This window comes from Octodon degus, unplaced genomic scaffold (genome assembly GCF_000260255.1).
Source record: "Octodon degus isolate 3935 unplaced genomic scaffold, OctDeg1.0 scaffold00147, whole genome shotgun sequence".
In the NCBI taxonomy this organism is placed as follows: Eukaryota; Metazoa; Chordata; class Mammalia; order Rodentia; family Octodontidae; genus Octodon; species Octodon degus.
Window position 1 is genome coordinate 1467698 of NW_004524723.1, and position 24684 is coordinate 1492381.

At 48.5% G+C, this 24684-nt stretch overlaps 1 protein-coding gene across 9 annotated transcripts in view; it reads right to left on the bottom strand.

Annotated features, from left to right (window-relative positions):
* Positions 1 to 24684, bottom strand: part of Scn5a (sodium voltage-gated channel alpha subunit 5) — a 94143-nt gene that overhangs the window by 26898 nt on the left and 42561 nt on the right. For 4 of the 9 annotated variants that reach the window (XM_004642154.2, XM_004642153.2, XM_023702229.1 and 1 more), the window contains 6 exons: positions 22143 to 22275; positions 21077 to 21315; positions 7889 to 8062; positions 6674 to 7030; positions 2403 to 2843; positions 1042 to 1203 (listed from right to left, as the gene is read on the bottom strand). In XM_004642154.2, coding sequence (XP_004642211.1) covers positions 1042 to 1203; positions 2403 to 2843; positions 6674 to 7030; positions 7889 to 8062; positions 21077 to 21315; positions 22143 to 22275 — 1506 coding nt within the window. The remainder of the gene's footprint in view (positions 1 to 1041; positions 1204 to 2402; positions 2844 to 6673; positions 7031 to 7888; positions 8063 to 21076; positions 21316 to 22142; positions 22276 to 24684) is intronic. The other 5 variants (XM_004642155.2, XM_023702226.1, XM_023702227.1 and 2 more) reach the window with 3 other exon arrangements.

Sequence of the window (24684 nt, forward strand, 5' to 3'; positions counted from 1 at the left end):
TTGAGATGATGACTACCAGTTCCTTGTGTCCCAGAATTGGCTATGACCATGACCATGAAGAATCCCTTGGGCCTAGTTCACGGGAGTCACACGCCCTGGGCCGAGGAGTGGGGTCTAGCTGTGGGGCATCAGCAAGCACTGTGCGCAGGCGGCCTCCCCTTCCCCATGGTGATGTGAGACCGGTGGCAGTCCCTCACAGTCTCTTGGTTCTAGGCTCAGCAGAGAAGGACAGGGGGCCCTGTGGCCCACCTGAGAGTGGCAGCTACTGTCACAAAGGTGCCCAATTGCTTAGCTGGCTCCTCTCGCAGGGCATGGCACTTCTTCCAATTTTAAAAGAGAAGAAATGCAGATTTTTACATAAAAGCTCCAAAGTTTGAAAGGGTGTTATCTAATTCAAAGTAAAACTTAGTTCTGAATTTTGGTACTAGAGCTTGAACCTAGGGCCTCTGCCCTGAGCTACATCCCCCAGCCCACTGAAAAGAATGTTCTTTCTGAAAAAGGGTCCAACTAAATTGCTCAGGTTGGGTTTGAATTTGTAATCCTCCTGCCTCAGTCTCCCAGAGTGCTGAGATTACTGGTGTACACTACCCACCTGGCTAAAGAAAAACTTTCTTATGCCCAAATAAATCCTATAGCATGTTGTAGGTGGAAGGGCTCTGGTTTGTAGCTTCTGCTTTACTGCAGTAGAGAAGCAACTGGTGACCAGTGTGCTAGGAAGTTTTCCAAGTCCTTGGTGAGAGATGCACAGGACAAACACTTGTCAAACAGGATGAAGGCACAGGAGCAGAACATGAGGGTGAAGCCAGAGGTATCCGGTTGGTGCCCCACCAGCCCCCAGATAGCCTGTTCCAGGGACCCAGCACTGTCTCTTTCCTAAGGATGGAGCCCACCCTCCTCTCTGCAGAGAGGTCCCCATGCTTTCTGTGCTGGCGTTGGTGGCAGTGGTTCCCACCAGCAATCATGGGTATGCTGAGACCTCTCACAGCTGTGCCCGCCCAAACAGCATGGCCCGCAGACTCCAGGGATAAATGCGTGCATTACCTCACCACACCCTGGGGCCTGGGGCTCCGCTTTCTGCTGCTGCTGCCAGTCTGCCCGAGCTGCCCTGGCCTCAGCCTCAGAGGAGGTGGTCTCAGACCCCTGGCTCCAGGCCCTGGGCTCCTGGGAGTGCTCTGGGCCATCAGACACAGGCTGAGATTCCTGCTGAAGAGACCCCAGCCCATGAGCTGGCCTGGCCTATGCAACGGGCTAGAAGGTCTCCAGGGCCCGCCCAGGCCTCCTTCCTCTCAGTGTACTTCCACTTCACTGTGAACCCTTCTGCTCACCCCAGGGCCCAAGTAAGAGCTGCCCATAGCCCCAGACACAGGTCCCATACCCAAAGACCCTGGTCAGCCTGGCATGAATCCCATCTCTAGACCTCTGGAAGGGTGTGGCTGCACCATGCTGCCTGTGTCATCTGTGAGCTGAGCGCCAACTTCCCTTAGGAGGGTCACACTGACTTCCCCCAGGAGCTCCCAAGGCACCCTGTGTACTGGTTTACACGTGTGTGTGTGTGCATGCGTGCGCGTGCACACACACACACACACACACACACACACACACTGGTGCTGGCCCCAGGGAGCCAGTCAACAGGCTCCAGAAGGGAAGGGCAGGGAAGGGGGGGCGGCTGGAATTCCACTCCACTCCGGGGCAGAAGATAATCGGAAGCTGTGCTCTTGGCAGTGCTGCACTCCCCTCCCCCGTGCACGCAGCCCCACCCTGACAAGCGCAGGGCTGGCCTCTGGGACCGCAGGGAGGCTGTGCTCACGGCATGGGAGCACTGCTCTCCACAGCTGGCTGACTCTTGGGGAGAACAGGACAGCTGCTTGACCAGAAGACCCCAGAAGCCTCTGGAGCCTGGCTCGGGCCGCCGGGACACTGCAGGGTGGGCTGTTTCATCCAGACACTGGTCCCAAGTGTTAAAAATAACAGGTTGGGAGATAAGATAGTACAGTCTCTGACACCTCTGTCTTAGGATGCTTATTTTTAAATCTCAGAATTAGCCCTGGGCTTGGAGGAGGGGAAGGGGCAGTCTACAGGTCAGGGGACTACTCTCCTCCCACACCAAGACAGTCCACCTTGTTGGGCCTGAATGTGCATGAACAGTGGACGGGGGGGCGGGTGCCCCGGCTCTAACCTAGATTCACAAGGAATTCCAGGCAAGTCTCACTATTGCCATGCCTCAGTTTCCCTGTCTGTACAACTAGCTGTTCATGACCAGCCAGGGGATGAGTGGGTGCCAGCCGGCCTTGGCACCCCTCTGCCTTCACCACACCCCTCCATGCCTCTTCTGCTGCTGAGGTATCCAGGTAAGGGTAGGAGCCAGGGCCCTGGACAGCAGTGCTCTGTGGGACATGGCTCACCTGCCTACTGGATTCTTCCTCAGTGCCCAAGCTGTTCTCATCGTCATCCTCCTGGTCATCTGTGTCTGACTCAGCAACAGCGATGGGCACACACACAGGCTCTGGCTCCCCGGGGGGTCCCTGCCCAGGGCGATTGCCCTCTTCAAAGCGTGTTTCCTTGCGGGTTGCGGGTGCCTTCTCCATTTCCGGTGGTGGTGGGGAGCTGGGGCTGGCCATGCAGCTGGGCCGTTGACTGCAGGAGGCTAGGGCCGCAGGCTTCTTAGGCTGCTGCCGCAGGAGCCCACAGCAGAAGTCCCAGGTGGTCCGCTTGAGGAAGCGCAGGCCCCGTTGGATGCGGGCCAGGGCCAGCTGCAGGTTGTTCATCTCCCCATCCTCGTCAGGGGCTGTGAGGTTGTCCGCACTGAAGGAGCTGAGCAGCAAGGCCAGGAAGAGGTTCAGGACCTGTGAGGGACAGGGCTGATTCACCCATGCACCATGCTGGGCCACAAGCCAACCTCAGCTCTATAGGACCTCTGAGAGGCCAGAGGTCCTGAGCACTGCCCAGGATGAACAGCTATAAGTCTCGAAGCCAGAGCCCTGGACTTCCATCCTGCCACCCAGCCCTTATTCTCTTGAATGTGGAAGATTTGTCTATGAAAGAGAAACACCTTCAAATCCTTCCAAGGGCTCAGAGTCTGAATCAAGGACCCCTAGAGCCAGTTCCCTTATATCCTAGCTCAGGCCCCTTTAGTGTCAAAGGCTGGAGGTGGGGCGCAGGCACTTGGAGGGGTTGGCAGAGTTGTGCAGAGCCTGTCAGGTGCCAGCTGCTTCTCCACACAGACTTCCTTTTCTCTTACCTCTTCCTGCTGTCTTGGGAATAACAGGGCAATGAGGTTGGGGTGGCAAAGGAGATAGGGCATCTGGGAACAGACAGAATCCCACAGCTTTAGGGGCCTTTCTGGGAAGGCTCCACATGCCTGTTAGGGAAGCAGCTGCAGAGAACTGCCTCTGTGCTCCCCCCAGAGTGGCTCTCTGCTCAGAGACTGGGGCTGCTGCTACAGGGCACTGTCTACCTGTCCTCTGTCTGACTGTTCTTTCCAGGAAAGAGATGCGAGGGACTGAGTGGAGAAGAGGTGATGGCAGGTAGAGAGGCCAGGAGGGCCTGAGAGGCCTTTAGGTGTCTGGCCAATCGTGGGCTTGGCCACAGAGAGGTGGCTGTGTCTAGCTTAATATGCCTGATGGGGTGCTGTGTGTGAGTGCAAACACTAGGGTTGGGGACCTGGGACTGGTGCCATGGTTGGCCCTTGTTCCAAGGTCCATTCTACTGAGGTCAGAGCAGCAGGGTAGGGCTCTGAGGTTCTGGAAGACACAGTATTTTCCTAAAGTTACTACTTACTGGAGTTAGGGGCTTGTGACACTGTGTCATCAAAATATCCTGCACATGTGCGGCGTGAGGCTTTTGTTAAGAACCAGGTTGTCTGTTGTGTGACAGGGGCTGGGTTTGGGTCCTCTTCCCAGGCTCTCAGAGGGTGAGTGCAGACAGCAGCTGGTTACTGACCTCAAGCATGACCAGGCTGATGCTCAGGGGCACAGCCTCTGTGCAGTGCGCTTGGTGTCCTGGGGGAAATGCAGTTGAACAGGGACTCTACAGCAGCGTGGCTAGTAAGGGGAACCCAGTTCTCCCTGGAAATTCACTCTGAGCCTGTTTTGGATTTATAGTCCCTCAGTGGTATCCTTACCACACCTGGCAGAAAGCTGGGAGTAAGAATTCTGATGCAAGCAGGGGGAAGGTGGGAGAGCCAGGCCTTAGAAACAGGCCTTTGGATAAAATGTAATAATCAGTTATATAGCTGGTACAGGAAGCTTTAAGGAGCAGGTAGTCCAGACAATCTCTGGGAGAGATGACCACTCTTGACAACAGGCAGTTCCTTCTTTGTCATTGCTGCAGGGCAGGACAAAGCTGCTGTCTACATGCACCTCTGGCCTGGCCTTTGATTGCTGTCTGCAAGGACCAAGCATGGCTCTCCTCTATGTCTGAAGCCCCCAGGCCCTCCCCTGTAGTCTTCAGCCCTGTCTGGTCCCATGTCCCTCATCCCAAGAGTTCCGGGCCCAGCAAAGGACCTCTGGAGGTCCTGTCCACCCACACAGGACCCACAGGCCTCCCTTGTCCCTGGCTTTCCAAGCTCAGCTTCTTCCATTGCTTCCCTGTCAATCACACGCTGCTCTCCAGCCCTGCCTGATCATCACTTCCCATTTCAATGGCAATCTCACTTCCACCCACGCAGCCGGCAGCAGCCCAATTCCTAGGCAGCCAAGGAGGGGCTGTGTGGGCCGGCACTAGCTCCCCTCCTCCAGCATCCTCTAATCTCTGCAGGCAGATCCGCTCGGAAATGGCAGGGCTCTGAGCGTGAGGGCTGGCTTGCCCTGGCCTGGCCTGAGAGCCCCACACATTTGCCTTCTGTTTAGAGCAGTCTGGCAGCCTTGGGCCAGGGCTAAGTGAGGCTCCACCCAGGGCAGCTGGCTTGAAGGCACAGACGAGGCGGTGAGGCCGGCCAAGAGCTGGGTTCTGTTAGTACTGTACACTGATGTCCTTGTTCCTTTGGGGGGCTGAGGGCCTGAGCCCCACTTGACCTGGCCTAGTCTAGCTCACATTCCTGGGAAGTGAAAGCAGGCAGGTCTGGGGAAAGGCTCTAGTTCTATAGTCCATAGTTTTCACCCCAGAGCAGGCAGGAAAAGCAGATCTGAAACTGCTCTCTGTGTTGATGTGACCCTGTACACCTGTGATGGAGACACAGCTGCAGTGACACCAGACCATGTAGGTACGGGCGAGCGCCACTGGTCTGTCCAGGAAGGTGGCTGCATGTCCACAGGGGACCCTGACTTGTGCGTGAACTACTGACTCACCTCAGCCTTGTTTTTTCCTACGGCCCCTTCTCAAGCACTTAGATTTTGATCCCTCTCATCCGTGGAATTCTGCATGTTGCAAAGATACAAGGTAAGAGATATCTGCATTGGGACAGATGGGTGGCCACAGGAGCAAAAGCCTGGCTCCTCATGGTGGAAGAGCAGGATGAGACTCCACCAGAGCAGCTCAGGACGACACGCAAAGCTCTTCCTGGGCCCACCCCACCGGAATCTCCCCGTCTGGCCCTGTGCCCACTCACCCTTCGGCATTATCTGTTTCTCAGGGGAGTTTCTTCCAGGAAGTCTCCCTTGCTCTCCCTAACGAGGGGAACAGTGCCCATGGGCTCTTCTTCAAGGGCTCTGGTCATTCTGACTGGTCTGAGGGTGATTTCAGACCTGTCTGAACTTCCCATCTCTTTCCCTCTAGGTGAGCAGTGTCAGGCTGGATCCAGCCCCTGTTTACCTCTGGGTACCAACCAGCACCTGGCACAATGTTTTGCATGCAGCAGGGAAGGGTTCAACAGGTATCTTTGAAGCTAAAACTGACAGTAAAATGATTGTCAATAAATAAAAATTGTGTAATGAATAAATAAGCAGGTAAGTGGGTAAGTTAATGAGTAGGCAAAAATATAATTAATTCAGAGTAAGTGATTAGGGCTGAGGATGTAGCTCCATGGTAGAGAGCTTGCCTACCAGGTGTGGGGCCCTGGTTCAGCACACAGCAGTGCTAAAAAAGAAGTGAGTGAAGGGGTAGATGAGTTAATGAGTGACAGAATAGCTAGCTGTATGAATGGGATGGGTCCATGAGTGAATGGATGCGTAGGAAGATGAATGGAGGGGTAGACTGGGTGAGTGGATAGTAGGGGATGGATGGATGACAGATGAACAGTTGGGGAGTATGTGTATGTGAATGGATAGGGTTGGATAGATAGGTGGTTAATGAATAAATCTTGAATAAATGAGTGGATGAATAAGTACATGGGGTTAATGGATGAAGCACTGGGTGAATACGTGGATAAATGGATAGGAGAATTGATAACTTAGTAGACACTAATGGAAAAGTGGATGTGATGGGTGATTGGAAAGTGGACAGATGGCTGGTGAGTTGGAAGTATGGATGAGTAGACAGAGGGAAGAGTGAAGGGGTAAATGAATACATGGTTTAATGATAAGTGTATATACATGGGGGGGTGGATAATGGACGGGTAGAAACAAGGTTGGGCAGATGAGTGGATGAGAGATTGATGGCTGGGTGGATAGTTCTATACATGGATGGCCAGATGAATGAGAGGACAGAAGGAAATGTAAGCCAGTGGACAGATGGAATTCTGGGTAGATGGATGGATAGGTGAGTGGGTGTGTATTTGTGAGGCCCTTGGCTGACTCACCACAAGGTTGCCAATGACCATAACAAGTAAGAAGACCAGCAGGCACAACGACTGCCCGGACACCTCCATGCAGTCCCACATGGTCTCGATCCACTCGCCACAGAGGATGCGGAAGATGATGAGGAAGGCATGGAAGAAATCCATCATGTGCCAGCGGGGCAGCAGGCCTGAGTCACTGATGCGGTACCTCAGCTCTGAGTAGTTCTTGCCAAAGAGCTGCATGCCCACCACAGCAAAGATGAACACAATGATGGCCAGCACCAGCGTCAGGTTCCCCAGCGCCCCTACTGAATTCCCGATGATCTTGATGAGTGTGTTCAGGGTGGGCCAAGACTTGGCCAGCTTGAACACCCGCAGCTGGTGAAGGAGGACAGGAGGGGCCTTGTGAGGGGCGTTGGCTCTGATTGCCCACAGATGCCCTTACCTTCTGCAGCTCTGCCCCAAAGCCCAGGAAAACCTTGAGGTCAACAGACCCCATCTCTCCTCATTTCTTAAAGAGCACACACTACCATTTCTCTGCATAGTCTGAGGGTGGCCTCACTGGACTCTGCTCAGGGGATCAGGCCAACATCTCCCACCCATCTCTCCAACTCAGACCCTCTTTTTGTCTTGGTGTCAGCTTCCTACCTGGCTCCTCTCACTTCTAAGAACTGCCCAACAGATTCTCCCAACCTGGAATGCCCATCCTCATACAACTGTCCCCACCAGGAATCCTTCAGGCCAGCTCAAGCCATCTCTTCACAGAGAAAGCGGGCAGGTACTTGGTGTTTACTGACTACCTACTATGTGCCCAGCCTGTGAAATGGATGAACTCCAGAACTCCCAATAACCATAGGAAGTTGGCACTATTACCACTTTGTTTGACAAGAATCAGATCCTCAGGTGATTGTGTCTTCATTAGTTTAAAAATGCCTACCTAGCAAGCAGAGTCCTGGAAGAGTAGTTGGGAGACTTGGCTCCACCTGTTACCTGCATATGACTTTGGGAAACTCATTTCATTCTTAGCCTTAGTCTCAGCATCTATGAAATGGAGATGGAGAAACACCAGTTTCCCAGATACCACCAGAATTGGGCCAGGCATTAAGGGACAAGCACTAGCAAAAGGCTTTGGGATATAGGCATGCCAGGTCAAAACAAGAGACTGAGTAGTGACCTCAGAGCGGGATGTGCCTGGCTCCCCTCTGCACCACCCCCCTGCAGTGGGTCCAGCAGTACCAGGCGGAAGGAGCGCAGCACTGACAGGTTGCCCATGCGGGACAGGCCCAGCTCCATGAGACTAAGAATGACGATGATGCTGTCGAAGATGTTCCAGCCCTGCTGGAAGTAGTAGTAAGGGTCGAGGGCGATGATCTTGAACGTCATCTCTGCTGTGAAGATCCCTGTGAAGACCTAAGAAGGGGCAGGAATCAGGGTCCTGAAGTGTGTGTTGGAGAGACCCCATGGTCAGCAAGAGCACCCTGCTTCCTGACTTTCCCTGGCAGGATCTTCCTCCAGGGCCACCAGTTGACTGCATCTGGGCTCCCCATGGTACCTGCTCAGCCATGGCTTTCTGCTCTAGCCTGGCCCTCAAAAGCAGCCTGGGCCCATCCTGGGGTCTCCAGGGACACCAGCTCCAGAGACTCCTGCAGCAGAAGCTGAGGTGGCCAAAGACCTAGCCCCAAACTCCCACAGGGGTTTCCATGGGCGGTGCTCCTCCCCACATAAAATCCATGCATTCCCCACAAGCACGCCTGGCACATGTGACTCACTGTCTGCCCGCGCTATACCTGCTACCTGAAAAGCCCTCCCTCATTATCACAAGCGGGGCTCCTCCCACCATAATAACAACCTGCCAGCGTTTCTCAACAGCTGACGATTGGAAGCAGTGGGCCAGAATTCACCTGTGTTGCTTCGTTTTTAACCTGTCTAGTAGTCCAGTAGAGAAAGCGTAACTGTCCCTGCATGACAGGTAAGGAAACTGAGGCACCAGAAGATGAAGTGGCTCTCTGGAGCCTACTTAGTGCTTTTAAGAGTAGGAGAGCCAGTGCGGTCTCCAAGGTTTAGAGCATGCCCTCTCTCTTGGAGGCCTTCCAGAGAGCACAGAGGCTGGGCTGGGCCTGGTTTGTTGACTCACCAGTCTCAAGCTGCCTGGCCTGGGCCTGTGGTGTGGTAGACCTGGCATCCATCACCACTGCCAGCTGCCACAAAAGGTGCCAATGGCTGGGGGGGCAGGGCCATAGGAGGGCTGTCTGGTGAGGATGCAGCTGGCAGGTAGCCAGGAGGTTGTACACAGGCTTCTTGGCCACGGTGAAGATCTGGGGGCTGTTCTGAAGTGCAGGGAGGAGACACGCAGAATCTTCTGGAGGGGACAGCTGGAGAGAGAACTGGGTTCCTCTGGGAATGGTGCCAGGCCTGCAGCAGCCAGGAAGATATGGGAGTTGAAAACAGGCATGGCTGAGGCCCCTTGCTGGGGTCAGCACTCAGAGGGAATTGGAATCTGCATTTTGGCCACATTTCCAGGCCGTGGGAAGTAGTTTAAGCAGTGCTTCTTCGGTGTTCTCTGGGAACACCTAGGGAGTCCTGAAATGACTGACACCTGCATCATGGGATCTGTGAGACTCCAGGTGCACCAGACTGGAAGGAAGTTCTGGGGCACAGAGCTTGCAAGACCTCTCAGGTGACTCTAACACGCAGACAAGCTTGAGAAGCGCCTGAAGTCTGGTCTGGGACAGGCTCCTTCCATAGAGTCCCTGAGGTTCTAAGGCCATGTGCTCAGAGATGGGCATCTAATCTTTTGGGTTGTCTGGCTCCACTGAGAGAAGAATGGTCTTGGGCCACGTAAAAACAAAACAAAAAACCCTGTAATATACTGAAAGTATATAAGCAACACAACTTCCTGTTTTAGGGGAGAGGAGATTGAACCTAGGGCCTCTGTACTAAGCCAGATCCCAGTGATTTTTAAATTTTGAGACCAGTTCTCACTAAGTCCCTAAATTGAACTAAAAATTGTGATCTTTCTGCTTCAGTCTACTAGCTCAACACATCTAGAGTTGTAGCATTACAGGTGTGTGCCACCATGCCCAGCTTTGTATTTTTATATTTTTATTATATTAATAAAAAGGGAGCTGTGGGTTAGAGGTGCCTCTTAAATTTTCAGACCTGCAGAGAAAGGGTACAAAGCTGGGTCTGCTACTGTGTGGTGCTGGGCCAGTCTTCACCTTTCCAAAGCTTGTGTGTGTGTGTGTGTGTGTGTGTGTGTGTGTGTGTGTACCAGTAACTCCATAGGAGTTCCTAAGTGTCAGAGCTGAGGGATGTAAAGTGGATGCCCTGCACGAGGCTGACGTCTGTTACCATCTGCAGCATTTATCCTGGCTGCTGAGATTGGCCAAGCGCACCAGACCTGAGCACGGGCTGTTACAGACACAGCAGATGCACAAGGGGCAAGGCTCAGGGCATGGAGACCTGCTTCCTCTGCCTCCTGCCAGGAGGCCCACCAGCAGGGCTATGGCTTCCCTGAGACAGACCCCATCCGAGGAGCCCCAAACTCAACCATGGAATATGCCTGCAGTGCTATCATACTGTACACACTGTAAACCTGCACTTAGAACACAATACCCTGTGAATATCCTCCCATGCTAATTAAATACAATCTTCAGTGTAATTTTTTAATAAAAAAATTTAATAGTTGAGCCATATTCTTCTGTGCAGATATACCATAACTAGTTTAACCAATTCTCTGATAGGCATTTTCCCTATTGAAAATATTGCCATAATAAATACTATTTTACGTATCTAGCTTAAAACAATCTGCCCTTTCCTTTCATAGGATCAGTTTCTGGAAATGGAATGGTATAGCCACCAATCATTTTCCGAGATTCTGGGATGTGGCTAAATGATCCTCCGGATTGCTCTAACCAATCCCAGAGGATGAACACGACGGGCTCACTGTGGTAATACCAGGCATGCTGCTCCTACCACCCTCTCTAGCTCAACAGGACATGTCTGTTTTATTGGTCATTTCTTTAACTTTTTATTTTCTTCTGTAAATTTTCCTATTTATATTTTCTGCTTATTAGAGTGCTTGCTTACAAAAACTTTCTATAAACAGGTATTAAGGCTATTATCCTTTAGTCTACTGTACATATTGCCATGGCGTTCCTGGTTTGCCATTTATCTTTATTGCATTTTTACATTAAAAAATCGAGTATATTTTACACAAAGATAATATAATATGTGGCTTTTTATCTACTCTACCAAATTTTATATCTACAGACTCTACCAAATTTTAACATTTTGCCATTTGTTTCAAATGCTGCTGTATTTTTCCTCACAAAATGATAAAAGTACAGGCTTAAATAGTATTTGCTATATGCCAGAAATTGTTCTAGTGTTTTATATAAATGAAATCATCTACCATATAACATATGTTATGCTTATTATCGCCCTCTTATAAATAGAAAGAGAAAAGTCAAGTCACAGACCCAGGCTGAGGTCTCCACTATGAGACTCTCTTGACTCCACTTTTCCTTCTGACTGGCAGGTTTCCTGTACATATTGCATTGGGCCCATGTGTGAGATTTTCCTAGGAATATATATGTGGAGTTGTCAGGGTGGCACCGAATCCATATTGGCTCCGACTGTGGCTTCCCACTGTTCCACATTCTTACCAACTGTAGAAGTTTAAGTTTAATTATATTATGGGTGAGAAATAGTACTTCAATAGTGTTTTGATGTTCATTGCTCTGTGTTTCTCCTTATTTGTTTATACTATTTCAGTTCCCTCTTGCATGCTTTGTATATCATTTTTTTTTGCTGGCTCAGGCTGCCTTAAGGGCGGGTGTGGTGTGGCATGGGATCAAATCACGGTCCCACAAGCCTGCAGGCGGGTGCTTAAACAACTGAGCTAACCGGCAAGCCCCCCACCCCACCATATCACTTCTGTCCATTGTTGTGGTTGGGCTCTCACCATAGGGTTGGATGTCTTTTTCTCCTTGATGTGTAAGAGTTCAATATTGCCTGGAGTCTGTGTCTTTCTAGTTAAATACGTTTCATAATGTAAATTTCCAATCTGTGGTAGGAATGTAACTTAGTTTATAGCATCCTCTGTGGTACTGATAATGTAAATTTCAACACAGGTAAAAGTAACAATCTTTTCTTTCATGGTATAAATGTTTTAATTTCTTTTCTCTTCCTTCTTTCCTTCCTTCCTTGCTTGCTTGCTATCTCCCTGGCCCTTAATGTTTTAATTTCTTAAAGGGGTTTTTCCTTTTTTTCTTTTTTTTTCAGTACTGGGGATTGAACTCAGGACCTTGCGCTTGCCAGGCCAAGTGCTTATTCTACTGAGCTATCTCCCTGACCTGGGTTTCTCCCATTTTTATTCTAAAGGTTTTTAAGTTTTTCTTTATCACATTTAAATATTAAATCTGATTCCCTTTTATCTAGCCCGTAAGTAGGATGTGAAATAAGGATCTTAATTTATTTTCTTTTATAAAGATAACCATTCAGTGTCATTTATGGGACAATCTTATCAGTTTGTAAGGCAATTTATGTTATTTATCAAGTTTCCATGTATAGCTTATTCTATTTCTGGAATCTCAGTTCCACAGCACTAGTCTATTTTTCTATCTCTATACTAAATTATAATTTTTGCCTTATAATATATCTCAATATATAGTCATAAATTCTTCATATCTTTAATTTATCTTATATGTATTTATTTATTTATTTATTTAGGTACTGGGAATCAAGCTCAGGGACCTTGCACTTGCCAGGCACACACTGTATCACTGAGCTCTATTCCCAGCCCAAGATTTATTTTTCTATGTGAATCTTAGAAATACCTTGCCAGGTGTTAAGATTTTGATTGGAATTATATTAAATTTGTAAGTTCATTTGGGAAAAATTAATGCCTCTACAATATTAAGAAATTGAGGGCTGGCCAAATAGCTCAGCAGATTAAAGCACCTGCGAGCAGGCGCAAGGGTTGAGGGTTCGAGCCCTGGGCCTGCTGTGCCAGCAATAGCTCTTGGGAGGCTGTCAACAGGCAGGGCACTACCAGTCCGATCTAGTAATGAGATCCTGAATATCCTATAAACCCTTCCCTAAAATAAAAAATAAAAAATAAACAAATAAATATTCATGGAAATGGCACACCTCTTGTTTTAAGTTTTCTTACAGTTTTATATTTTTTCATTTAAGACATATTTTTCATTACGTTTATCCCTAGATTTTTAATGATTTTTATTGAAACTATGTGTTAACTTTTAAAAATTACTCTTTCCAAGTGATTGTTGATAGTGATTAGCTGTCAATTTTTTGATTGAACCTTTATTCACTAATAGTGTCAAACTCTCTTATTAGTTCTAAAGGCCTCTACAGATTTTCTTGGATTACCTACAAAGATAACACAAACTGGATATCACGCCAAATCTGTTTTTATTCTATCTTCTGTACTGTTCACCTGACAGTACTTCTCTCAGGGAAGCTTCCTTATGTCTAAATTTATGTTCATTTACTTATCTCCTCTACTGCATTAATGTGCTATTTGATTTATACACTGAGATTTTAACCTCTGTATTTTTCATTCCTAAAGATTTTCTTGGTTCTTTTTCAAAGTTGTCTTATTCTTTTCTTACTTCTTTCTTTTTTTTTACACCTTCAGTTATTAAAAGACAAGCTTAGGCAAGAACAGGGGACAGAGGCTCAGTCCCCAGCACCATATGCCACGCCAGCCCCGCCCCACCCTGAGTGGGCTCAGCCTGCCCCCCCCAAAATTCTTGTTTTATCATTTCTATCCAACCATTTTATATATCATTTTTAAGAGGTTAAGCCTGACTCTGTGTGTGTGCGTGGTGTGTGTGTGCGTGTGTGCATGTGTGTGTGTTGCTCACAGTAGAGTACGTGCTTTCATGGTTTTTAATTTTGGGGATTCAATTTGGCTTATCTTCAAGATAAGCCAAACTCCTTCCTTAGAAGTTTCATGTTTGCCTCTTTCAGAGACCCCAACATATCACCTCAGGATCACTTTACAGGCTAATTCTTTAGGCATTGGCTGAACCTGAAATCTGCATAAGGTCATGTTCACTGTCACAAGCTTCCTGGGTTACTGATTTTCCTCTCAGGCCCAGCCCAAGTTCAGGCTTTTTCCTTTCCTGGTGTCTGTACTGACTATGTAACAGAAAATAGTCCCTGCCAGCCAGTATATTGCAGTTTGTTAGGCCCAGGTAATGGTTCTGGTTATAATTTCTATTACTTTTGTTTCTTAGAAATGGCCGGTCACTATGATGCACATTGAAGAACCAACCCCTAATTGACAAGCCATTTTGCTGGTGTACTTCCTGCTTGCTTATCCCATATAAGTGTTAGACCACCAGAGATCAGGGCCTGATATTTTGGGAATGATCTGTATCAGTGCTCATTGATGTAAATAAATCTGTCTCCAAATCCTGAGGGTTGTTTTGGTGTTTCTGTTTGTTGTTGCATCTGGTGCACTGGCTGGGAAGACTGGCTGTCTTGACATTTTGTGTCATTGGTTGTGGCACTTGGGGATGGCACAAGGACTTCTCCAGGTCCTGATGGGAAAGTGTGCCTTCAAGATTTCTTGAGTCCCTTTAGAGGTCTGGAGGAGGATTTCTAGCTCTCTGCTCAAGCAGCTCACATTGGACCCAAAAGGGGAGAAGAGAATGCACTTTGCCTAGACGACTGTCCTGCTCAGTTTGAGAAAAAGGGGAACCTGATCAACTCTCATTAGTCAGGACCACCCTTGAGGAAAGAGGGTTGAAATGTTTAATCTCTAAGTGCTGTTGAGTGAATGGACCAGAGAGCATGAGCACTATGCTGCTCCGTCTGTGCACTGTGGGAGGCACTGCTGTGGTGGCTGATGGGGCCCTCACCTGCAGTTCAGCAGCAACTGGCATATGGCGTAAGAGAGGCCTTGCACCCTCCTTAGCTACGTCATGCCTAAGTCCCGGTGAGGCGCATGGCCAGGCAGGCATCTCAATGGTCTTTCTCTGAGAGGCACCCATTCTTTGTCTGTTGTATCATCATTCAAGGGTACATAACACACGCAGAGGAAGTCAGAGATAGGAATTAATTAGTCAAAACCCATAGGCTCTGATTGCAGGAAAAAGGTCTTATATAGTTAAAAATGAAACCAAACCACTTCCTGCTTCTCAAAGAAAAAAAAGTAAAAAGGGGCCCATTCTTCCTGAGAAATCTGCCTCAGCACTTCATCAGCTGCCGCAATTGTCAACACCCATTGCTTCACTCCCCGTTCCTGACATCTGTACTTCCAGCCAACTGAACTGGTTCTAGCCAGTCACTGCCTGAATTTGCCATAGAGGCCCCCATCTGGAGGATTCCGCTTTTGTCCTGGTCAGATGGCATCATCTGACTTCCACCTGAGAAGACTGTCAGCAATTTCTTCTGAGTTCCACATTTTGATGGAGGAAAAATTGTACTGTCAGCCCTGATGAATGAGTTGCCATGGCCTTTCCATAGGTCACCTCACCTAGAAACAATCCAGCCAAGTGCTTCTCAAAGACATTAAAAAGGGGGGCAAAAAGTTCATCAACTATTGTTACCCAGAAACCTAATAAAAAAAGAGCATCTGATGTCTGTAAGAAAATCTAGTCTAATAGATGGCTCTACCCTCTGAACAATTATATAGATAATAGACACAAAAATAAATGCCTGCTCCTCTGTCTGTGAGACACAAAGAAACTAGACTATCGAGGCACACATCAACCTGAACCTCTTCTCACCCTAATGGGCTTGGATGGATGGGACAGCCCACACTCTATTAAATTTGCCCCGTGAGAGCCTGTGGTCATCGCAAAAGTCAGGGGCAAACCTGTGACTTTTCTGGTAGACAATGGAACACAACTTGTGCTTTCAAAAGTTCCCTCTGTCAAAAAGTTACCATCGCCAGGACAACAAATGGGACTCTTGCCTCTCACCCCTTCTGCCAGGCACAAACTTGCAGCTTGGGGGGACATCTCACCAAACACGAGTTCCTGGATAAGCCAGTCCACATGCTGCCTGCGGGAAGAGATCTTCTCTTCAAGTTAGAAGCTACCATTTCTTTTGCACCAAGCCAGTCAGCTTCCCTCTTTTTTAACCTTGCACTTTTAGTTATTTACTTATTTATTTTGGATTTAGTACAGAGTGTACAGAGTGTACAGGGTCTCATTGTGTAGATCGGACTCTTAGTGATCCTCCCGTTTACAGCCTCCCAAGTGCTGGGGTTATAGGTGCGTGCCACCACGTGCAATCTCAATCACTGTCTCAGCATGCTCTGGGGGTGGGGCCAGCACAGCAGGTGTGAGGATCGAACTCTAGGCCCCTGCATCTGCCTAAGCAGGTGCTTTAATCCACTGAGCTATTTGGCTGGCCTAACCCTGCACTTTCAACTTTGGTTGTTCTCCAAAAGGAAAAATAACACCTGCATCAGTCCAAGATAGATAATCACAATCTTGAAGTTTTGAACACTCTCCAGCCAGAGGTATAAGCTAAAAACTCACCTTTGGGCCTGGCCATCCGCCACACCACCTACCGTGACCCCTGTTGCTGTCATATGTCATAGAAAGCACAAACAAGCATCCAGCCACACGTCAGCCTCACAGATTGCTAATCGCCCTGGGCAAGATCCCCGTGTCATAAACAACGAAGCCATCAGCTTGCATTCTGCATTGCCCAACCCATACACCCCTTTTGGACTGTTACTCAATTGCCACAAGAATTTGAGAACTCTCCTACTATTTTGGGGGAGGCCCTAGCAACAGATTTGGCACATGGACAGCTAGTTTCTCTGTCCTTTCAGCTCTGTCATGGTCCCTGAAGAGAGAGAGAGAGAAAAAAAAATGAGGCTTCTAAACTGTAAAATGTCCATAGGCTGTCAAATGCTAAAATATACGGCTGCTCCTCATAAAGCCAGTTAAAGATCCCTGAGCTGCCAATGCTACTGCATTGCCCTCTGTATACATTGCCTCAGTCTTACGCCACACACAGCCTGCTGGTACACCTGCCTGGACCTAACTAATGCCTTCCTCTGACTTTGATTGGCTCTTGTCAGCCAATCCCTCTTCGCTTTTAAATAGAAAGACCGCAGTTCTGGACTCAGAGGTTAACTGACATGGACTCAACCTCCCAGAGATTCATAAACTTGTTGGCCCTCTTTGGAGAGACCCTCACAGCTGACCTCAGTAGTTTCCCTGCACAAAATATCACTGCACTTCTGAGTAATGGCACCCAAGCTACCTGACAGGAAGACACAAAAAACTCTGCTACAGTGTCTGGTAGAAAATGGTTGCAGTAACGAAACTCCACAAGTTTCTTGTAGGTGCTTGGTCTCTATGGAATCTGGATCCTTGAGTTTGCAAAAACAATGAGGCTTACTCAAACTGTCAGTCCCGGGAGGCTACCTGTGCAAATACTTGGATCCAGTCACAAGGGACTGCCTGCCCCTTCTGTCTTTGTGCTCTAACAGCCTTTGTGCTGTAATAGAAGGCTGACAAGCTCACCAGGTGCCACATTCTGTACTAGACCTCCTGAGTAACTGGACCACTCAGTCCTGCCACATATCTGCCCACCAACCTGGGCCCACCAGACCATAACCTAAAAACGGACCCCCTGACACAAGCCGAGTACACCTTGTTTATGGATGGAAGTAGCTCTGTTAAGACAGGCTAGGTATGCTGTGGTCACCTTGGACAAAGTGATTTTAGCCAAAGCTTTCCTGCTATTGCTTCCTGCTGCTGTTTGGAGATCTGCCACCAATGATGCCAAAAGTGTACCCTTAAGCCCCCTCTAGGGATCCATTGGACTGAAGCATCAAACCTAGCCACAAAAACTTTACCTAGTACTCTTGGAAGATCAGAGCCAGACCTGCCCCCACTGTTTGTGCTGCAAGCTCAAGATGCAGCACTGGCACCCGGACCCCTGCAGCCAGTTCAGCCATCTATGTCACTGGTCCCAACCTCAGGTAGTGTAGTGGATACTCCTGATTTAAAGACACATAAATAGGTTACACAGAAATAAAACATCACCGTACAGAAACAGTTTGTGATCAGTTAAAAGATCAGCTATCCCTGAAGGCACTCCTTTATACACACATAACCCAGGTGCAGATTAACTACCTCTACAAGTTTTAGAAATCCAGCTTTAGGTCCACCATTACAAAATTAGTTAGAAGAGCCCATCCAGATGGTTGCTAAAAAATTTACCTGGACAGCTCCTCCAGGGCTCACTCTGAAGAAATGACACACCCAAAGCCCTGCTCTGGTCACTCTGGACCCTGACCAGTCCAATGCATGGCTGAAGCCTGAGGACACTGTTCACAAGATTGCTTCATACCCATTGCCCTTGGTTTTTATGTCTTTTCAGGCTGCTTATTCCAGTCCTTGTTTCCCTGTCCCCACGATAGCTGTGGTTTTTGCCTTAAGCTCTATAGACAGTTGCCCCAAGAGAACAGAACAATCAAACACTTAACCAAGCTATGATGAGCATCCAAAGCACACTGGACACCCTCCCAGAGCAGATTAACTCCTTTACTACCTTACCAGAGTAATGATACAGAACAGAAGGCCTAAATTATGTCTCTTCCTAAAAGCAACTCAAGGAAAAAACTCTGTAATAAAACAATCCTGGGGACCTTTTCTAGGACCCATCTCAGGATAACTGACAATGCTGGTGTTACTGCTCCTAGTTAGGCCTTATCTCAGAAGATCACATGTAGCACCCCCAGTAACAACTTGCAAGGGAAACTAAAACAGGATAAAATGCAGCAGAAAATGCTCCCCCCTCCAACATATTTCAGTTTGTTAGTTGCCCAAGAAAAAGTTCCAGTTCCAAGTTCCTCTTACTTTTGTTTCTTAGAAATGACTGGTTACTGTGATACATAGTTGGTCACTACGATACACACTGTATAAACCAATCTCCAATTGGCAAGCCATTCTGCCTCTGAACTTCCTGCTTGCGTATCCCATATAAGCCCTAGATGACCAGAGATCAAAGCCTGATATTTTGGAGATAATCCCGATCAGTAGCCATTGATATAAATAAATCTGCCTCCAAACCCTGAGTGTTGTTTTGGTGTTTCTGTTTGCTGTTCCAGTCACTGCTATGATTTGAACATCCCTTCCAAAACTAACTTTGAAATTTAATTATCATCATGGTCGTATTAAGAGGTGGAACCCTGAAGACGTGACCAAGTACAAGGCAAAGTGCTCATGAGTGGGTTAAGGCTGCTATTTATTGTGTGTGGCTGGTTGGACAGGGGTGAGGGGATTGTGTAGGGTGTGGGGCTGTCTGGTCCCCTTTTCCTCCTTGCTCTTGTTTGCAATCTGTTCATGTGATGACAGAAGAAGGCCCTCACCAGATGCAGACCCTGATCTTGGGCTTCTCAGCTTTAAAAAATCACAATCAAATGAAACTCTGGTTTCTTTTGTTTTAAATGTATTTGGTACAGGGTCTCACTACGCAGCTTGGACTTGTAGTGATCCTCCTGTTTTTAGCCTCCCTAGTGCTGGTATTACAGGTGTGTGCCACCATGTCCCGTCTTGGTGACTGGCTCAGCATGCCTGGGCATAGGGCTGATGTGGCATGTTGTGCTGGGGATCGAACCCCAGTCCCTGTGCTTGCTAAAGCAAGTGCTTAGTTTGCTGAGCTACCTCACTGGCACTTGTTGTTTATAATTTACCCAGCCCATGGTTTTCTGTGGTAGCAACAGGAAATAGAACAAAGCAGTCATATTTTTACAGGGCTATCCAGTTCCTACTCTCTGGTTCTCTGTGCCATGTGCATTAAAACCCAAGCCTCCAGATCAGAGACTTTAGCACCCTCAACTCCTGCCAGGGCCCTTCAGGCTTTCCATAAAACTTCTCAGGCTATCTTATCCACATTCTGGGAATGGCTGCCTTGTATCTTGCGTAGGTGATGGGCTAACACGTTAGCGAAGTTATCGGTCTTCTCTGCAGAGTTTGTCTTGAGAGAAGTACTTAGAAAGGCTTGGCACGTACCAAGACTAGTAGCCATGCTTATGTTTGTAGCTTTGTTTCTTTATATTTAAGTCATCTAGAATATAGTAAATCCAAGAAAATTAAAACTTTACATATTGGCAGTAAAGCTACCCAAACAGAGTAAAATATAGGTATAATCCAACTCTACCAATAACATTTTATCAAAACTAAGACCCAAGCTATTCACCCACAACTTGGTGGCCCAGTGCTCTTTACCATGCCTGACTGCTGCTCAGACCAGCCCAATGTACACACTCCAATAAATGCAAACCCCACATAACCAGCTTCAAAGACCACCCAGCACTCTGCAGTGCCCCAAGAATCCTGCAGCCCAGGATGCACCTGCCTCTTCAGTTCACGTAGAAGAGAAGGAAAGCCATGAGCTACTAGTGAAAAAAATATGAATATGCCCTGTAAAGAACTACCCAGAGCCCTGGGTTTGGAGAGTAATAGATGGAGAAAGCCTCACAACCCATAGCCTGGGAAACCCACCTGCCTCTGGGGGCCACCTGAGACAGCTTACACTGAATGGCCAGGGGCCTCCCTGCCAACCTTAGTAGTGATCTCAGGAGCTCCGTCCCCTGACCTGAGGGCTCAGTCCTGCCCTAGAGTTCCCTGGAGAGGAGCTGGCACAGCATTTACCAGGATGGAGACAATACGGCTAATGCTCAGGAGTCAGGAGCCAGTGGCTACCGACCCATTCTGCCCCATGAAGTCACTTCTCCTGACTTTGGGCCTCAGTTTCCCTATCTGTATAGTAAGAAGACTTGATGTGGTCTCAAGAAAAAAAAATCAGAATTAGAACTCAAACATTTTGACTTTCAGAGTCGGCATCTTTAATAACAATAAAAATATCAAATAATAACAATACCACAGCTATTATTTATTTTGAGTGATTTTTTAATCAAACTCTAAGCCAAGAACTTTACGCATTATCTTACTTAATCCTCATTAGCTTCCTATGAAGATGATTTTGTCACACTAATTTTATATTTAAGTTCAACAAATACTGATTGTGCCAATTGTAGAGACTAAGTAATTTACTTGAGGTCTTATAATAAGAACTGGCTCAGAGTTCAAATCTGGCTGTGCCTGATTTACATCTACCATCCATCCATCCATCCTTCTCCCACTCTTTATCCAACCATTCATCCATCTTTCCCCCCATCCAACCACATGAATGCTCATCTCTGCAATCTGGGCCATCCAAGAACTGTTTCTTCCTGCAGGTACTCTTTTTCCATATGCTTACTACAAAATCCCACATTTCCACACATTTCCACTTACCTCCAACTCACTTTTGCTTTCCCAGCCTTTGGGTATCTTCATAAACCTTTACTATGCCAGCTGGCTGAGAGCCCCTCACCCCACGACACCTATCAGGGAGTCCGTAGCAGGCAACCCTTACCAAGTTTCCAACCTGCAGCATCTCCTCAAACTCAGTTGTCATGTTGTAGTGCTCCAATGCCATGAAGAGCGTGTTGAGCACAATGCACATGGTGATGGTGAGGTCAGCGAACGGGTCCATGACCACGAACTTCACTTTCTGCTTAATGGTTATCCACATTGGACAGCACTCCCAGATCAGGTAACGCTCAGCAAAGCGGTTCCAGCATGGGGGACACTTGCGGTGAGACTCCTCCAACTCTGAGGAGACACAGTGGACAGTTAACTGGGTTTTGTCCATGGAGCCATTCATATATGGTGGGACATCCGGGGAACAAACAGGGAGGCTACGTGACAGCAAGACCGTGTGCAAGCAGGGAAGGCTAAGGCAATAGCAGCCTGTCTTTTTACTTGGGCAATGTAGGAGAAGAAGTCCAGAAGGGTAGGGGATCAAAAGGAATGCTAGGAAAACTGGGAGACAAGACAGATTAGGACAAGTTTGAGCCACCAATCCCATGCAGATGTAGGGCTATTTGGTGGGGAAGAGACAATCATGAGATAGGGAAGTTCATATATGAGAAAACCCAGGGCAGAGCAGGAAGGAGCAGAAGAGGACATGTAGGATAGAGGGGGCAGGTGGGGTAGGGATGCCCAGACAGCTGTAAAACATTTGTACCCCTGAGACAAAAGGGAACAAGATGGGAGTGCCTATTTTGGGTTTCCTAAGTGGGGGACAGACTGGGATGGGAGTGGGATTCCTGGGCACAGGGCAGGGCAGGCAAGGATGCTTGGGATGTGAGGTTCCACACAGACAAGGGTATGCTAGGAAAAGGAAAGGTGTGGAAGAGCCTGGGACGGGTCTGGACAGATGTGGAGGTGTTAGGAGAAATGCTGAAGCAGGCATGCCTGGGAGAACGCGAGCTGAACCTAATGAAAAGATTCCTAGGGGCAGCTGAAGACATTTAAGGCTACCGAGGACAGAGCAGTGATGTCACTGTAGCTAAGGCACAAAGAAGATGCCCTTGTGGGCCAGAGGTGGGGTGCCTAGAGCAAATGAGGGGAGCGTGTGCCGAGCACAGGGCACTGACCTTCCAGCGCGCTGGTGAGGACGCTGACAGCGCTGAGCGCCCGCTGCCGCGCTCCTGGCTCCTCAAAGCCATCTGCACATGGAGCCTGAGGGGTCAGCATCTGGGGTCCACCTGGATCCTCTGAAGGTGTGGTCTGGGTGCAACCAGGAGATATGGGTCAGCCTGGTCCTGCTGGGCCTGGGTTGGCCAACCCAGACTCAGGTTGGGAAGGTCACAGGGGACAAGGGAGGGCTTGATGGGACACTGGATGCTGGGCTGAGAGACACTAAGCCCAGCTATCTCCCAGAGAATGACCTCCACCCTCCTGCCAATCATCACTGCCTTCGGTATTTTACCTTTGTCACCGCTCCTCACTGGCAGTGAGTCTGGTGTGCAGATGGGAAAGTACCTGCATCACACAGGCTCCTCCTGCGCAGGTGCTGCTGTATACATCAGTACATGCAAAGGTGAGCCTGGAGCCCTAACTGATCACAAGTGCCCTAGAGCCAAGGACATAAAGAAGCTGAGAAAGCATCTAACATGCTCTAAGATGACACTAATAGAAGCATAAAGCACCGTGCTTAGATGTGGCCAGTGGGAGGCCATGACTTTTATGGAGGCAGTTTGGCAATATCTACCAGGAAAAGTTTAAATTGGCCCTGTAATTTCTAGTCTAGTAATCTAACTTCATAAATAATTATACACATGCACCAAAAATATACATAAATGAGGTTCATTGCAGTACAGTTCCTAATACCATCAAAGCAACACAAGCAATCAATAGGAAAGATATTAAAATCAATTATAGATTCAACTCAACTCTGTGCTGATACAGACAATAACAAGCATGCGGTGGTCCTGCATATGCTCCTGTGGGACCATCTCAAGATAAAGGGATGAAGATTCAAGACCAAGATCTGGAAGATATACACTCAACTATTAATCTGGATCCATCCGGGGAACTGGGGGTGGGGAGAGCAAAAAGTGGAGAGAAGTCCCCTGCTCATCTATGTACTTCTACATGATGGGTTGGTTCCCAACGTGCATGTGTCATTTTTATAAATACCAGGATCACACCTGCAAGAAGAGCTGGGGCATGCGCCCGGAGGGAGCAGCAGGCGGGTACTCCCTGGACTCCAGTAGAGCACAGCCAGAGCCACGAGGGACATGGCAGTGGTGGCAGCAGACCTGTGTGATGGTGGCCTGTGTGGCTCGCAGGAGGCAGGCTGTACAGTGTACAGTGCTGAGTGCTTGAGTCTGGGCCTTGAATACCCGCAACAGCCTTGTGCTAAGGTGTGGTACCAGCGTACGTGTGGCACCATTAGAAGGCAACACGGCCTTTAGGGGGTGAGGTCTGGCTGAGGAAACAGGTCATGAGGGCAGTGCCCCGAAGGGTATCTCACCCCCCACCATCTATGGTAGGTGGGGTTGCCACTGAGCAATGCGGTTTTTCTTTCTCTCCTATTGGGGGTGGAGGACAGTTCTCTGCCTCATGACAGCAGATTTGCCAAGGGAACGGAAGTGGGCACCACATATAGATTCCTAACCTGTAGGCGCTATCTGCCTTTTCCGTGTGTTCCAGGAATGCTCTATGGAAAGAGCTTCCCGTTCAGCCTGGCCTCAGGACAAAAGCAAGTGGAGCAGCCCCAGCCTAACCCACAGTGTGGAGTAGGCCTGGCCACAGGCAGCCAGAAGTAGGGCTCCCCAGCTGAGCCCAGCCTAGATCCACCAATCTGATATCTTGTAGATAAGGAGCATAAGAGCGAAGGCTTATGGTTATCCACTGACTCCTGGGATGGTCTGTTACACAGCACTACTGTGACAAAAGCTAACTGATACAATATCCTAGTGCAAATCATCATCATCTCTTCCTGAAAACTACTGAAACAACCTCCTAACTGGCCCCTTTTCTTCTCTGTATTTGCTACATAGCAGGAAGAGATTCTCTTAAAAAGCAAATAAGATAATGTCACTCCTTGTTCAACAACTCCCTTTCCTGACTGTTCCCCAACTTACTCAAAGTACACCCCAAGTTTTCTGTACCTACAGGGTTTGCTTAGTAGAAAGCATAGCTCTCCAAACTCTGCTCCTGTTTCTCCCCTCTGTACTACTCCAGCCCTGTAGCTGGGGCTGGCCCTGCAGTCCCTGTCATCCCATCGCCCCTCTTCTCAGAACACTTATTCCTCCATGTATCTGTGGCTGGCTCCCTCAAATCACCTGCACACTTTAATGTCTTTCAGAAAGGCCCTCCCCAAATGTGCTGCCAGCTCCCATCCTCAATCCTCCCCAGCATGACCCTGCTGTGACTTGAATGTATTTCTCAGTCCACTTCCTGTCTCCATGACTCCCATGCAAACTGCACACGAGTAGGGCCAGGACTGTTCTGCTCACCGCTGGCTCTGGAGCCTCAGCTCTGCGAGGCACTTAGCAGCACTGGGTGCCGCCAGAACAGTACCAGGTAGAGGGACAAATACTCAGGTGTCTCATGCAGGTCACGGATCCAGCTCTTCCTCTAGCTTGCTAGCAACCAGGGAAAGTGAAGAGGAAGGTCTACCATGTGGGC